At 41.1% G+C, this 17292-nt stretch overlaps 1 protein-coding gene across 1 annotated transcript; it reads right to left on the minus strand.

Moving 5' to 3' along the window:
• Positions 1 to 385: 385 nt before the first annotated feature.
• On the minus strand, positions 386 to 12163 carry TBX10 (T-box transcription factor 10). Its single transcript, XM_067465522.1, has 8 exons — positions 12157 to 12163; positions 7508 to 7769; positions 5570 to 5671; positions 4363 to 4534; positions 3513 to 3668; positions 2548 to 2615; positions 1158 to 1246; positions 386 to 660 (listed from the first exon to the last, which is right to left on the minus strand). The coding sequence occupies exons 1-8, from the start codon at positions 12161 to 12163 to the stop codon at positions 386 to 388; spliced, it is 1131 nt and encodes a 376-aa protein (XP_067321623.1).
• Positions 12164 to 17292: the final 5129 nt, after the last annotated feature.

The raw sequence follows: 17292 nt of genomic DNA on the forward strand, positions 1-17292 counted from the left end.
ACCACTGTAGTGGTTTTGAGTGTTGGAGTGGGAGTGTAGCAAGCTAGGGTTCAGATCCTTACTCAGCTGTGGAAACCCTGCAAGTCATACTTTCCCAGGTTGGAGGAAGGCAACGGCATCATAAACATGAAGGCACATAACAGTATACACAGACCAAGGAACAACTAGTGAGAGGAACACTGTGTGCCTTGGGTAGAATGGGCACATTTTTCAGGATGCCTTGAAGGTAACATGTTCACATCCTCAGTAGTATATAAGCTATGCAATGGGAGGGCCAATTCAAGGAACTGGATGATGAGTGGAAAGTGGGCACAACGTTTGATCCTTGTGGATTAAATCTGATCTAGGGAGGTACCTGCCTGATATTCCCACTATGCCTTTTCTTTCATTGTTCATAGCCACCAGCTGTGTAGATGTTGAGAGTGTGGAAACTAGTAGCCCGGTTGCTGGGGAGCGCATACGGTGTTCCCCGTGAGCGGGCTCCCACATAAATGCTGTGATAGGAGAGGTGCTTATAGGGCAAGGCCCCGGGTGCTTCGTTCAAGGGCCTTCGAGCAATGCACATATCTGGGAGACCGGCAGGTGTCACCAGGGGTGGATGCTGGAGCTGAGAAGTTTCTCTGAGGAGGGGAGGAGGGAGATGATGGCTGCTTGTAAATCCTAGAAAGAAAGAAGTGAGATATAGTGCACAGAACCTCTTTCCTGACACCATGCGGCATTGTGACACTTTTGCTTATTTGATTCTCCAGTCAGACCCTTCCCTACTGGCTACACACAGCATTAGTAGGGGAAATGAACATGCCTTAACTGCACACTGCTTATTTGTATGATTTAGTACTGTGCCAAAAAGTCCTGAGTTTATCACAGGTTTTGCCAAACACTAATGTAGTTAGGCCTAAAAAGCTTAACATCACATGATTGTGACCAGTGTTGGTTATGCACTGCAGTTTGAAAAAGGAATTCTTGTGTTGTCCATCAAGAAAAAAAAAATACATGAACTACAAATCTGTTATGTGGAAGCATTAATCACAGCCTTGATGTCTGACATGATACCTTAAGCATTACCCCCACCGCCACCTCACGTGCACTGAGTAACGGAGTGTGTCTTCCAGAGAAGTTCTCTGGAAACAATGGCTTAATTTTTGCTTCCATCTTACCTTTCTCTGGGATCTCCTGCAACTGGGCTAAAGTAGTTGTACTGCCATTCCGAGATAAGCAGCCAAGTAGTTGTCCTGGTGAACCTGGCCTAGATATATAAAGAAAGAGACACCATTAAGATGCAAAAACTAATTGCTGATGGACTTCATGAAGAAAGGCCATAGAATCCTAGAGCTGGAAGAGACCTCATGGGCCATCCAGTCCAAGCAGGAAAATCGCAATCAAAGCACCCCTGACAGATGGCCATCCAGCCTCTGCTTAAAAGCCTCCAAAGAAGGAGCTTCCACCATACTCCGGGGAAGAGAGTTCTACTGCTGAACAGCTCTCACAGTCAGGAAGTTCTTCCTAATATTCATGTGGAATCTCCATTCTTGTAGTTTGGTGGCATTGCTCTGCACCCTGGTCTCCAGGGCAGCAGAAAACAAATTTTCTCCCTCCTCCCTATGATAACCCCTCACATATTTATACATGGCTATCATGTCTCCTCTCAGCCTTCTCTTCTGAAGGCTAAACATGCCGAACTCTTGAACAGGCTCCTCATAGGGCCTGTTCTCTTCATGGAAACTTTGATCCTCCAGCTCCATTGATGTAGGATTCCTATCAGCCCTTCTTTACTAATGCTAATGGTAAGGGACTAAGAAATTTGAAGTCCAGAACATCTTGGAAGTTAAAGGTTCCTTACACCTGCTGAAGCCTCAAGCTGCCTTCTTTCTGTTTCCATTTACTTCCATTCATTTTTCCTTTTGTGTTTGGTTAAGTGCAGAAGCTGCTAACGCACAACCTACCTATCCAGCAATTCATAGAAAACAACATTTTTGGGCTACTTACAAATAGAAGTCTGAAAGATATTGAGCTGAGCAAAGACGACTGCTAATACTCTGGGCACTCTCTTGCTTGTTTAATTGGGACTAAGAGATCAGGAAAGAGAAGATCAGTGATTCTCCAACTTTAGTCCCTCCAGCAAGTGATTTGGAGTTCAACTCTCAAAGCCCAAGTCAGTTACACAAAACATCAGGGATTATGACAGCTGATGTCTAAAACATCTGCAGGATGTGGATTAAGAACTACTGATGTAGATAATTCTAAAAGTATGAGATTAAGCCATTAGGAAGTCTTACCTTTGAGTACAGCAGGATGTGAGAGACACTCATATCAAAACAATATGTAAGAAGTCAGTCTTATTCAGATGTGGATTTAGCAGTGCACTGTATAAAAGTTAATACTTTGCCTCAGTATATCTAAGAGTGTGATCTCACACACAGGAGTAACTTTTATTGAACTCAATGATACATTTTCCTGAATAGGCCTACAAAGTATTTGCCCTATTTGCAAACCTAAAGACTGGTCCTTTCACTCTTACCTGACAGTAGTGGGGCCAAGGAGACTTACCACTCATCTGGTTCACATTCTCGGAACCCTTTTGCAAATGGGTTACTAGCAATTTTCAACTGTGTGATCTGCCAAGAGAGTGAGGAAATTGTCAAGAAGTTAGCATCCTTCCTGCCACTTTCTTTCTTTGCTATGCTGGTTGTAGTTCTTTTATTGAAGGGACAACACCAGAGCCAGTGTAAGCATTGTGGTGCTGTATGAGGTGGAAAGCATCCTCCTGATGTTACCACTTTGTGGCGCTAAAAATATACAGCAGGTGCATCTATACAAACTGTATAACCCAAAGTAGACAAGAATCAGTCTGTGATGTCCACATGACAAATAAGCCTTATCACCCAAGATCCCTAAATACAGGTTTGCCTTGCATTAGCCAAAGCTAGCGAATGCTCTGGCGCTTTCCTGATACTCTGGAGCAGCCCCGCACTTTAAAGATATATAAATAGGGCCTCTTGTTTACATAACATTCTGCTTTCATCAGGCTCTATGCTGCGGAGACTGAGGGATGGCACCTATCCCAGTGGTCCCGTCACCATTGTTGAGGCAGCTACTGAGCTCGAAAGAGGCACCACTGCTGAAAATTGCAAGTACACCACACAACTCATGGAGAAGGGGCTTATACATTTGTAACAAATCAATTGAATTTTGACCATTTCAGCATGATAATTCTAAGAATAAATTTTCCATGTTCTAATATAGTGAGACTAGAATGGCACTCCATGCAGTCATATTGGCCCCATGACCTTGGAGGTGTCTACGGACAATGCCAGCTCTTCTGCTTAGAAATGAAGATAAGCACCCCCTCCCACCACCCCCAGAGTCCAACACACCTAGACTTAATGTCAGGAGAAACCTTTACCTTTTTAATCTAGTGAGATACTGTATTGCAGCAACCCTGTCTGCTCTTCTATGGGTCACCCCTATGTATTATCTTGACTACCATTGTTACAGTAATACTGTTCTCTTACCCGGTGGTTCTGATAAGCTGTCACTGCCATGAACTGAGTTTCAGTGAAAATGAAGGATTTGAAATTCTCCTGGGCATAACGCTCACAGTCTGGGCGTGGATCTACCACCACCACGTGGAATCGGGGCTGGTATCTGTGCATGGAATTCAGGATGATCTGTTTGATCAAGAAGAAAGACCTATTCACAGAGGCCTAGGAATATTAGTGTCTGCTTAACCATGTACATTTACTCTGGGTTGTTGTAGGTTTTTCGGGCTATATGGTCATGTTCTAGAAGGATTCTCTCCTGACATTTCGCCTGCATCTATGGCAGGCATCCTCAGAGGTTGCTCTGAGAATGCCTGCCATAGATACAGGTGAAATGTCAGGAGAGAATGCTTCTAGAACATGACAAATCATGGGTTGTTAATGGATGATGCATTCCAGAGCGAAAACCTCTCGTTTCCTCAGACTCTGACAGTAAAAGTTTGTGTGAGAGAATTTGCGATTAAATTAAATGGGTTAAAGATTGCCTGGCTTGGATTTTAGTCATCTTTCAATTACTGCATTTTATAATTTAAGCTTTCTGAATGTTGTATTGTGATGCTTAAAGGAGGTATCACTCCAGTAGACAAGAACATGTCAGTCAAGACTTCCACCCAACAGAACTAGATCTAGTGTCCCCTAATGCTCTGTGGTTCTCAACCTTTGGGTCCCCAGATGTTTTGGCCTTCAAATCCCAGGAATTCTAACAGCTGGTAAACTGGCTGGGATTTCTGGAAGTTGTAGGCCAAAACACCTGGGGACCCACAGATTAAGAACCACTGCTCTAAAATGACATTATTCACAAGCCAGTCCCACAGTAACTTACATGGCCGTTGTCATCCATCAAGTTGTTGGTGAGTTTGAGCTTGTCAAAGGAGACGATTTGCCTCATCCACTGGCCTCCCTTGGCTGGAGAGTCAGGGTGGAAATGAACCCGGCCAGGTGTAGCAGGATCTGCCTTGCCAGCTACCAACCAAGCAGAGTTGTGAAATGCGTACCTGTAGGGCAGAGAGGTTCTTTCTTGAGCCTGTCCCTTTCCCATCTTTATTGACAGAATGCTTGAGAGTGACACCACGTTAACGGCCAGACTCTGATCTGTTGAATCATGGAATTTGAAGTTTTGTTTCTATAGCTTCTGCCGAACTACAATTCTGAAGCTTTCTGGGTGAAAATTCTAAATATCTCTTACCAAATTACAGCTCTCAGGATTGTACACAATGAAGACATGGAATGTTAAAGTAATATCAAAGTAGTATAACTGTGTTGTGAGATTACACCCACACTTAAGTTTCTCTACAGGGAGCTACAGGCCTAATTTCTAGGAAAGCAAAAGGTCAGAAGGTAAAAGAAGAGTACACTGAACTGCTCTATGTAATGCACTATATTAAAATTTGCCTGTTCATCAAATCTAAAGATCAGCTTGGTGACCACTAATTAATTTATATTAGGACTGATGTGGTGTCGAAGGCTTTCAGGGCCAGAATCACTGGGTTGCTGTGAGTTTTCCAGGTTGTATGGCCATGTTCCAGAAGCGTTCTCTCCTGACGTTTCACCCACATATATGGCAGGCCTCCTCAGAGGTTGCGAGGTCTGTTGGAAACTAGGCAAGTGAGGTTTATATACTCTTTGCCCTTTGGCCTTCTCAATCCTGACACCAGAAGACAAGTCAACACTTGAGCCTTGTGATATTCTCTCACTACCATTCAGTGAAGTCACTCTTTATAGAACTAAAATGGTAACTGGAAAATTACAGTTATACCACAAAAGATATATTATAATTAAGATATATTTTCATTAAGATGCAATCCTAAGGTTATTTTGTTATATCAGTAAATAACCTTATGATTACAAATTAATATGCCTGTTTCTAGGGAAGAAAATTACTAAAAGTTACTTATGGTGTGTAACTTTTTTGTTGCGAGGGTCTGCATGTGGTTTTGTCTTCTGAATCTTTCTGGGGCTTATTACATGTTTGGTAAACCGAAGACATTAGAAAGAGTTTCAAGTTCACTATTCCAGAACTGGGCACATACCGGTATCTTTTGTCATCCAAAGGCACGAAGTCCATGAGTAGCACATAGTCAGCCAAGGGGTCCATGCCGGATATCTTGACCTGGAAAGTAGGGAACATCCTCCTGGAACAAGGAGAAAGGAAATCTGTAAACTCAGCCCTAGAAGTAGGACCAGATGTGAGGCTTGATGGAATTTGCAATCCGACATCTGTAGGGTTCCTCTTTGATGATCAAAGGAAAAGTTTCCCCAGATAAGCACAAATGTTTAGTCAAAGTTAGCAGCAGGTGTTGTGTCAAGCCGAGGTGTCCCCTGAGATTAGTTGCTTATATATTAAGCTAAAGCCTTTCTATGGAAAGGCTATCATCAGCATTAACAACATTGTAAAGTGGTGTTCAAGGGATCATGTGGTTGACCTGAGGGTTGTAAGGACAAAAGTAGTGTTAATCTCCAGTGTAGTAACTAATGATGTCACCCAATATTGTTGCCAAAATACCAAAAGTTTTGACAAAATCAGTGACTATAAAAACCAGCAGCTTCTAAAACAACAGTGCATATTTGTAGTGTGGGCATATGAAGCCATGTGATTTGAAACATCATAGTAACTGGTTAATAACATCCACTCTGACTGGAGTACATGCATATTAAAAAGTTCAAAAAGTAAATCAGCATAGGCTGATGGATACAATAAATGTAAACTGGATTCACAAAAACATTTTTGTGGTTGTATCTGAACACAGGGACATTTTTATAAAAAGCAATCCATTTTTGCTCTTTTTTCGTGTCAGGAACAACTTGAGAAACTGCAAGTCACTTTTGGTGTGAGAGAATTGGTCATCTGCAAGGATGTTGCCCGGGGACACCCGGATGTTTTTGATATTTTACCATCCTTGTGGGAAGCTTCTCTCTTGTCCCTCGTGGAGAGCTGGAGCTGACAGAGGGAGCTCATCCACGCTCTCCCCGGATTTAAACCTCCAACCTGTTGGTCTTCAATTCTGCCGGCACAAGAGTTTAACCCATTGCGCCACCAGGGGCTGAATGTTTTTGCTGAGACATTCACAATTTTTTTTTATAGACAATAATTTTGGTCACCTCTTATGATGGCTTCACCCATAGCTGTTTATCTTCCGGGCCCAATTCAAGGTACAGGTTTTGACCTACAAAGCCCTAAATGGTTTGGGACCCGCCTACCTTCGCGACCGCATTTCCATTTACGATCCCACACAATCTCTTCGATTTTCCGGAGAGGCTCTTCTCTCGCTCTCATCTACATCACAAGTGCAACTTGTGGGGATGAGAGAGAGGGCCTTCTCTGTGGTGGCCCCTTGGTTCTTGAACTCACTCCCCAGAGATATTAGGCAAGCCCCTATGCTGGCAATCTTCAGGAGGAATCTGAAAACCTGGTTATTCCAATGTGCCTTTAGTGACTGAATGTAAGATACTCCCTGACTATTTTTTTTCTCAAAATGACCTCAATAGCACTTTATTTTATGGTTCGTGCAATTAAATCCCTCCTCATACCGGATCCTCCTCCAGACGTTTGACATTGTCCTATCTCCCAGTGTTTTAAAATTTTATCCTGAATTTGGCCCTGCATTTCATTGTATTTTATTTTTTGGTTTTATTATGTTTTGTGTTATATTGCTGTGTATTGTACTGATGGACGTAGCCTTCATGTAAGCCGCACCGGGTCCCCTTGCGGGAGATGGAGCGGGATATAAATAAAGTATTATTATTATTATTATTATTATTATTATTATTATTATTATTCTCACCTGCACTTTTTTAGTGATGCCACTGTAATCCCTGAATCTTCACAGTGGATTGTTAGATTGAAAAGAGCTAAGGACACCTGTAGTTCCTATTTGGACATTTTTGACACTTTTGAAATCAAAGCTACATTTTCCCAGTCTTTGTGGCTTTTAACTCAGCCCCTCTGGATCTTGAGATATCATACTTACCGCCCTGCCTTGGTGACAATCATTTCAGTGCCAAGGCTGTTGAATTCCTCCCAAAGGCTCCTCATCTCCAACTGAACCGTGACACCAGACACGCACTGGTTTTTTCTAGCCGAAAAAGTGCCGCCTCCTTGCTTTGTTGCTCCCTCGCCTTCATACTGCTCAAACTCCGGTGTTGTCCCCAAGAGACACGGTGCCCTCATGGGGTTGGATGAAAAGGGGCAGCCGTCAGATGTCAAGACACTGAGGCTGGCCGCAATAAAGGCTAAGAAAGGAAAGAAAGACAACTGGCACAATATCTCAAGGACCATAAATCCAGGGGCAGCACAGCCCCTGAAAGCATAGATGTCTTTATTGCTACCCCAAAATCATATTTTAAAATATTTTCTATTCAAAAAGAGACTAAATAAATCACACAGACAAGCATTTTAGATATGTAAAACTTCCAAAACTATAAACTACACATTATCTACAACAACTAAAGAAATACGAAGAAGCCCTACAAACTTCCCAGTCGCTCATGGTTTCCACAGACTTCCCAATCTCTTATTGATTCCCTTTAAACCAGCATTTCTCAACCTGTGGGACGGGACCCCTGGGGGAATTGCAAGGGGATAACAGGGGTCGACGAAGACCATCAGAAAATACAGTATTTTCCGTTGGTCATGAGGGATCTGTGTGGGAAGTCTGGCCCAATTCAATTGTTGGTGGAATTCAGAATTCTCTTTAATTGTAGGTGAACTATAAATCCCAGCAATTACAATTCCCAAATGTTAAAGTCTGTTTTCCCCAAACTCCACCAGTGTTCACATTTGGGCATATTGAGGATTCGAGCCGAGTTTGGTCCAGAGCCATCGTTGTTTGAATCCACAGTGCTCTCCTATATCCACAGTGCTCTCTGGATGTAGGTGAACTACAACTCCCAAACTCAAGGTAAATGCCCACCAATCCCTTCCAGTATTTCCTCTTGGTCATGGGAGTTCTGTGTATCAAGATTGGTTCAATTCCATCAGTGGTGGAGTACACAATGCTCTTTGATTGTAGATGAACTATAAATCCCAGTAACTGCAACTCCCAAATGACGAAATCAATCCCCCTCCCAACCCCACCATATTCAAATTTGGGCGTATCGCGTATTTGTGCCAAATTTGGTCCAATGAATGAAAATCCATTCGGCATATCAGATATTTACATTGCTATTCATAACAGTAGTAAAATTACAGTTATGAAGTAGCAATGAAAATAATTTCATGATTGGGGAGGTCACCACAACATGAGAAATTGTATTAAATGTATTAAAGGGTTGCAGCATTAGGAAGGTTGAGAATCACTGCTTTAAACAATAATGTAATCATACTTTAGGAATGAACTACTTCATATGTCCCCTATTTGATAAATGCCCCCGTTGTTATTGTGAAAATGTGGTGAAGAAGTCCCAGCCTTAGAACTATCCCTCTTATCATTTTGTTTGACACAGACAAGCCTCAAGCCCCCACATGTCTTCACTTTGGCTTGTATGGAGCGGTGGTGGCACAATGGGTTAAACCCATGTGCCAGCTGGACTGCTGACTTGAATGTTGGGTTGCTGACCTGAGGGTTGCCAGTCCAAATCTACGAGACAGAGTGAGCTCCTGTCTGTCAACTCGAGCTTGTGGGGACATAAGAGAAGCCTCCCAGCAGGATGGTAACACATCTGCGTGTCCCCTGGGCAACGTCTCTGTAGACACCCAATTCTCTCATACCAGAAGCAACTTGCAATGTGTTCTCAAGTTGCTTCTGACATGATAAAAAACAACAACTTTGGAGCATGAACCCTTTGTTAATTATTGAAGGCTTAATGAGGGAGGAAAAAAGCATCCTAAGTTATCTAAAAAATGTTACAAAAATAAATATTTTACTAATATGCCAGTGTTGTTTCCTGCCTGCACAACAAATTCAAAAAGTATAGAGCAGGAATATAGAGTGAGAACGGATGAAGCTGAACCAATGAAGAAGAAACCCTTGGTTGAATAAGAAGTTAGAGTTCCTAGAACATAGATCCCAAAAGAAACGAGAGATAAAGGTTAGGGAAATTCTAGGTCATTTAGAGATTTTAAAATCAAAAGAAGAAACTTTTACTGAATTCTGAAAGAAACAGGCAGTCAATGGCATGATGCCAAAAGACGAAAATGCCAATTAAAAAAAATTGGCAGTGGGATATTGAATGGAACCAATGAGCTAAGACTGAGATAACAGAAGATTATAGTAATCAAGGCAGGAAATAACTAAGGCATGAACTAAGCTTCAACTGAGGGAGCCAAAGGAAAAGATCTGATGTTGCCAGTATTGGAAAGGAAAAGAAACATGACTTAACTACGGCCTCAGTTTGAGGGACAACAGATTAAGAAGTGTCAAAAATATTACAAAGACTATGTGCTTCTGTCACAGGACAAATAGGGACACTAATGAGAAATGAATGTATGGGGAAGACAATTTGGTTGTTGCTTCAAGCAACCTTCCTGCAGTGCACATCCTCGTCACATTTTTTAAAAAAATTAAAGTTTAAATGAACAGAATATATGAACAAAACAAAAATAAATCAGAAGCTATTATATAATAACAAATACAAAAAGAAAAAAGCATTCACTTTCACCTTTCCACCAATGGAATATATAGCATTAATTTCCTTACCTGTCAATATTTCTTCTACACTTTAAGAACCCTAATTATTACCCTAATTATTATTATTATTAACAGGTACTATGTATGTATGTATGTATGTATGTATGTATGTATGTATGTATTTATTTATTTAAAACATTTCTATCCCATCCTTCTCAACCCCCAAAGAGGGACTCAGAGCTGCTTATAATTGGCAATCATTAGATGCCGACAAAGAACAATTACAGCACAGCAATTAACATAAACCGGTCAACCACAATATTTATAATCTTATCTTCTGGGGAGTGGGAATTAACAGTTCCCAAAGACTTTTCCCTTAACAAAATAGATAACGCCATGTAAAACTGTTTTTGTTCCTGGGTTATTTATGACATTTCCTAATTGGTTCTATAACGGAAAAGGTTTATTAAACTGCAAAAACTTCGTTTTTGCAGCACATCCTACAGCACATTTTGTGAAGGTTTTTTAATGAATATCTCATAGAGTCTCAAACAATTCAATATATTTTGTGGCAGCCACAAAAATAAAGTTTCTGGAGTATAACAACTACTTTCAAAGTAAGTAACACACAGTTAAACAGGAAATAATACTTTCAAACTAAGAACAGAAGATTTTTCAAATTTTGTTACATAGTGTAATTTATCTATTTCTGCTGTTCATCATTTCATTAACCAATCATCTTGTGTTGGTGTCTATTTTCCAATTTCTGAGCATGCAACAGTCTCACAACCGTAATCATATATTTCCCCATGTTCTTTTCCAGTTGACGATCCAATTATCCTAATAGAGACAATTCTAGTTTTAACTGCAAATTCATTTTCAAAATCTTCTTGATAATATTATTTGAAGTTTTTGAGTTTGAAGCCCCACATAGCCATAGAAACCCACTGGGTGACCTTGGGCAAGTCACACAGTCCCAGTCTCAGAAAACCCCATAATAGGGTTGCCTTAGTGTCTGCCAGAAGTCAAAAACATCTTGAAGGCACACAACAACAACAATCAATCAAATGTCTTAGTTATTAATAAATAATAATTAGCAATAAATACTCATTAGTTACTACTGATATTTGAGTGTTGCCCCTGATTTTTTATCCCTGTGTGTGAATGGGCTCTAAGATTCCTCCCACTCCTAAAGTAATGTATGTAGCTGAGTGCCTCACTTTACATGGCGGAAGCAGCCCCACCAGAATTTGTAAAAGCCAAAGGCAAAACTCTAGTACTTTACAAATTAATTGTATGTAGCACTTTAAAGAAGCTTCTGAAAATTTCTTCAAAACTCCTAACCATTTCAATCCATTCTCCCGAACACCAGTATGATTGCACTTTTCTAGCTGTGAATCAGGATTGAGCAAAAGGTACCTTTGGATCTGCTGAAAGATCTCTGAATGATGACTTGGGAGCAGCTTACCAGGAGCAGTCCAAATAGCAGGAGTAACTCTTGGACTTCGCTGAGAAGAACTCACCCTGAACTGTTGGAGTGAGGGAACCCTAGACAACTGTAATATAAACCTTTATGGAAGCTACGTAAGGGTTTAGGTACATAAGTGTTTAGGTATTATACAAATCAGACACGCATTCTAGCCTCTGCAGTTCTCCATCTTTCCATACTGGTCACCCAAGAACCAACATCTTTAGGATTGAAGTGCTCTACAGGAGACAGAATATTAACCCAAAAAGGGTTTAGCTCACCATACAACCAACTACACAATCACACTGAATGGTAATGCAATGACAACATGTAGCCTTGAGTAGAATATGTCTTAGCCAGAGATGGGGAAATGTTACTGATATGAATTACAGTTCCCAGAGTGCCCAGTCATGAAGCTTGGAGATTTTGTATATTGTAGTACAATAAAAGTAATGTTTCTGAGTTCTGCTTCTGCCCCTCACCAAGACATGGAATTACCTACACTGAAGAAATAAAATGCCTGAAGACCAAATTGCCCAGGTCCAGAGCATACCTGTCCCAAGCCATTCCCAGTAGACTTTACCTGACATTGTGGAGAGCTGGATGGTTGGCAGGTTCTGGGTTGTTTAGTTTCACCCCTCTCAAGTGTTCCTTTGCCCCTCTCTGTAATGTTTGGAACTGGATCTCTGGGATGGTGCAAGCAATTTTATCTTCCTTCATGGCAGGGCTGAGGGGCAAAGGAGGATACGTGGAAAGAGAGGCGTCTCTTCCCTCCAATGAGAAACAAAGCAAGGGATTGGGTAAATCAGGAGGAAGCTTGCTTGGGTGATACAGCAATATCATCAGTGCTTGCTGGAGGCAGTTGGGTATATTCACATCCATGCTATAAATCCAGGGTGAGCAGGTGACTGAGGGCAGCAGCCCTGGGACTGCATCCTGGGATGAGACAATATTGCCAAAGCCAGAGGGCTAAAAGGGACAGTGGATGCAACAGCTTTAATTTGCAGTTAGTATTTCGAAGTAATCCCCCCAAAGGTCAGTGATGGAGGCTTTGATGGAAGAGGCCAAATCTGGAATAGGAATAACAGATGTCAACACAGAATTTCTGAAGACATAATATGTGTTACAGAAGATGGGATTTTGATAGGTGTCATTTTTCTTAGACATGGTAGTTTTAACAATGAAGGATATATCTGAACTGTGGAAATAATAGCATTTGACACAACTTTAACCGTCATGGCTCAGTGCTATGAAATCCTGGAATTAATAGTTTTGCAAGATTTTTAGCTTTTCTTACCAAATAACACTGGTGCCTCACCAAATGGCAACTCCCATTATTCCATAGTATTGAGCCATGGCAATTAAAGTGGTGTCAAACTGCATTATTTCTACAATGTAGATGCATCCTTAGTGTTGTTGTTTACTCATTCAATCACTTCCAACCTTTTGTGACCTCATGGACCAGCCCATGCCAGAGCTCCCTGTCAGTTGTGGCCACCCTCAGCTCCTTCAAAGTCAAGCTAGTTAATTCAAGGATACCATCCATCCATCTTGTCCTTGGTCGGCCCCTCTTCCTTCTTCCTTCAATTTCCCCCAGCATCATTCTCTTTTCCAAGCTTTTCTATCTTCTCATGATGTGGCCAAAGTACTTCATCTTTGCCACTAATATCCTTCCCTCCAGTGAGCAGTCAGGCTTTATTTCCTGGACTATGGACTGGTTGGATCTTCTCGCGGTCCAAGGCACTCTCAGAATTTTCCTCCATCACCACGGTTCAAAAGCATCTATCTTCCTTCACTCAGCCTTCCTTATGGTCCAGATCTCACATCCATAGGTTATTTATTTATTGTGTCAGTATCAACCAGACAATTGTATTACATTTTAAACAAATTTTTAACAAACAGACAAAACAGAGTTTGCAAGCTTGGTAGTTGATTAAATGTCCTTTGACCAGTAGCTGGCCACTTGGAGTGCCTCTGGTGTTGCTGCAAGGAGGTCCTCCACTGTGCATGTGGCAGGGCTCAGGTTGCATTGCAGCAAGTGGTCTGTTGTTTGCTCTTCTCCACACTCGCATGTTGTGGATTCCATAGGTTACTACGGGGAATACCATTGCTTTAACTATGCAGATCTTTGTTGCCAGTGTGATGTCTCTACTCACTATTTTATCAAGATTGGCCATTGCTCTCCTCCCAAGAAGTAAACATCTTCTGATTTCCTGGCTACCCTGAGTGAGATGTCCCTAAAATCACTTCTTCTACTGCTAAAGTACAGGAGCATCGCAGGCCTTCCTGTCTTCTTTCTATCTATTCATTCAAGCCTCTGTATGTTTCAAGGGCAGTTTCTTTACCAGGTCCATTATTAGAAAAAGAACCTGGAAGTAATTAGTTATAAATAACATAATATTTCCAGAATAGGAAAATTCAAACAACCTGTCCCAGAAGCACTTTATTAGACTTTAAGATTGCTTGCACACTGCACTTACCCTAAAATCCGACATACCACCTGTCACATCAGCACTTTTAATCTGTACCCATTACATTTGGCCCGGCCCAGTTTTATTGTGTTTGGTGTATTGTTTTGTTGTTCTGTTGTTTTTGATATTGCTTTAATTGTTTTGATTTGCTTTGAGTTGTGTATTTGTTATGCTATGTTTTTGAGGCCTTGGCCTTTGTAAGCCGCATCGAGTCCTTTGGGAGATGCTAGCAGGGTATAAATAAAGATAATAATAATAATAATAATAATAATAATAATAATAATAATATACAACCAATTGCCCTTTTCTTGAGGTTATAAGAAAGGCATATTCAAACAAAACAGCAAGTAGAGATGATGCTATTAAGGGTGAGCAGCAACATTTTCTGTGCTTTTCCCCTTTTACTACTGAAGCACATTTTAAGGTATTTTGAATAAAATTAGTCAAGTTTTGTATCTTTTATATATATATTTTCATGTGTTACCCATTACATTAAAGTTACTAAGTACAGAAAAGTAATGAAAAACATCAAGTAGCTATTTAATCACTCTGTAAACATTGTAACAAGTAACAACAAAGTTGGCAAAATGTTGATTTTTGTTCCTTATGGTAATGAAGATCTCTGTGGGTTTACTGAAGATTGTGGTGACACCATTGCTCCTGCTGCTATATGCTTTTTGATCTATGGTGACTCTAAGGGGTAACATATCATGGTAGTTTTCTTGGCAAGGTTTGTTCAAAGTTGTTGTTGTTGTTGTTTTGCCTTTGCCTTAGGTTCCATCTACACTGATATATAATGCAGTTTCAGAATGCAGATAGACTCATATAATGCACTGAACTACATTATATGAGTCTACACTACCATAACTGCATTATGAAACTGCATTATATGGCAATGTAGATGGGGCCTGAGAGTGTGTGGCTGTCTTTCCAGAGAAATAAAAAAAAATGCCACACAGATGATCACTAAACAACAAGGAGTTCACTCTCTGTAATGCAGACCAACATATATACAATCATGTGAACAGTTGCATTGAATCACAAAATGTACTTTGAGAGAGATTCAAATGGTCTTTAGGTGCTCATGTGGAAGGCATTGTATGTATTTTTATATTGTATGTATATATATCTTGTAAGCCGCTCTGAGTCCCCTTCGGGGTGAGAAGGGCGGCATACAAATGTTGTAAATAAAATAAAATAAAATATTCTTCCAGCAGCTCATGAAGCAAGAACTGTCTCTCTCTGTGAACCCTCCCGTACAGTTAAAGCGTAGACCTGTAACTGTTGCCAAAACTCCCAGGCTCAGCTAGCTCCTTGGGCATGGCCCACCCAATCAGCTTCGTGCTTTGCATTTTCAGTTAACACACTCACCAACTGATTATTTTACATGCCCTAACTAGGTGTGGTAGACACCTGGATTTTTCTCTTCTATGCAACCATTACAGGTATACAGGAACTCTCCAGTGTTCATTCTGGCAACCCAATTCAGATGACGGATCTCACAAAGACTAAATGAAGGAGACCAATTAGGATGTGTTACTGCTAGTTACCTAAGGTAGCATCCAAAATGGAAGAGAAAATGGGAGCCAATCCTATCTCTATTTTACTTTAGTGGTTGTGTCTCCTGAAAGTCTGTGTTCCAGGAGATTTTATTAAGTAACTTTAAGTTGAAGAGATCTGTGTGTAGGGATGTCAACTTTCTTTTCCATGTTCAGCCCTCAGGCACTGCGATATGGCCTTTTCTTTCTCACTCCCATCCATCTTCTTCCTCCTGCCAAGCCACTGACAGTTACGCCTTGCGCTTTCTCACACCTCCTCATCTTGCCGCTCAATACCTGCCTAGGAATTATTAGAGCTGCCACTGTTGGTGACAGAGGGAGATAAATGGGCCACCGAAAAAGATACCCCCATGGTAGTAAGACAGGGGGAAGCCAGATCTGGGGTTGGGAGCTATTTCTGTCACCAGGAGGGAGAGAAGCCTGAGCAGTGGGAGCAGGAGACCAGCAGGCAAGATATACCAGAAAAGTGCTATTGTCAAAAGAATCTTGTGCTGAGAAATATATACAAAATGAAAAGGCAAAAACACATTCTCATGCATGCAGTCCTTCGATGCATTCCCTTTTATACCTCAAAGGCAGAAATGAAATTATTATGTTGCCGAAGGCTTTCATGGCTGGAATCCCTGGGTTGCTGTGAGTTTTCCAGAGTGTATGGCCATGTTCCAGAAGCATTCTCTCCTGACATTTCACCCTCATCTATGGCAGGCATCCTCAGAGATTGAAAGGTTTGTTGGAAACTAGGCAAGTGAGATTTATATATCTGTGGAATTCCCAGACTGTAAGGATTCAACCCCACACTGCCCAAGTCTAAAGTTCTCAATGAGGAAGGAACAGTTTAGTTAGCTTAGTATAGTCTGAGGATTTCACTTCCCCCATGTTTATGGATGCTCTGCTGTACATTTCAGGGTAGTTTTCTCTAACACAGAAAAAAGTTCTTTCTCCCACCCTGGACATTACACAGATATATAAACCCCACTTGCATAGTTTCCAACAGACTTCACAACCTTTGAGGATGCCTGCCATAGAAACGTCTGTAGAAAATGCTTCTGGAACATGGCCATACAGCTCAGAAAACGCACAGCAACCCAAAGAGATTATTCTTCAGAAATATCCATGTCTGGTCTGTAACCTCACCTGGCACCCTGTTATTTAGTCCCAAATAGGCTGGGCTTATCCAATCAATTGTCAAATGATGAGGTAATGTGTAAGTAAATCCCATTGAATGAATGAATCTACTAGGGCAGTGGTTCTCAATCTTCCTAATGCCGCGACCCCTTAATACAGTTCGTCATGTTGTGGTGACTCCCAACCATAAAATTATTTTCGTTGCTGCTTCATAACTGTAATTTTGCTATTGTTATGAATTGTAATGTATTTTCATTCACTGGACCAAATTTGGCACAAACACCCGATATGCCCAAATTTGAATACTGGTGGGGTTGGGGGGGGGGGGGGGAATAGATTTTGTCATTTGGGAGTTGTAGTTGCTGGGATTTATAGTTCACCTACAATCAAAGAACATTCTGAATTCCACCAACGATGGAATTGAACCAAATTTGACACCCAGAACTCCCATGAAAAGCAGAAAATCATTTATTTATTTACAGTATTTATATACAACTTTTCTCACCCCTAGGGGGAATACTGGAAGGGTTTGGTGGGCACTGACCTTGAGTTTTGGAGTTGTAG

This window comes from Anolis sagrei, chromosome 1, assembly GCF_037176765.1.
Source record: "Anolis sagrei isolate rAnoSag1 chromosome 1, rAnoSag1.mat, whole genome shotgun sequence".
Lineage (NCBI taxonomy): Eukaryota > Metazoa > Chordata > Lepidosauria > Squamata > Dactyloidae > Anolis > Anolis sagrei.

Bases quoted from the DNA above. Each gene is read 5' to 3' on its own strand.
- TBX10 (XM_067465522.1), bottom strand. The intron at 5,672-7,507 runs GTAAGTATGATA...TCCTTGTTCCAG, and splicing joins ATTGTCACCAAGGCAGGGCG to GAGGATGTTCCCTACTTTCC. The intron at 2,616-3,512 runs GTAAGAGAACAG...CTCTCTTGGCAG, and splicing joins CAGCTTATCAGAACCACCGG to ATCACACAGTTGAAAATTGC.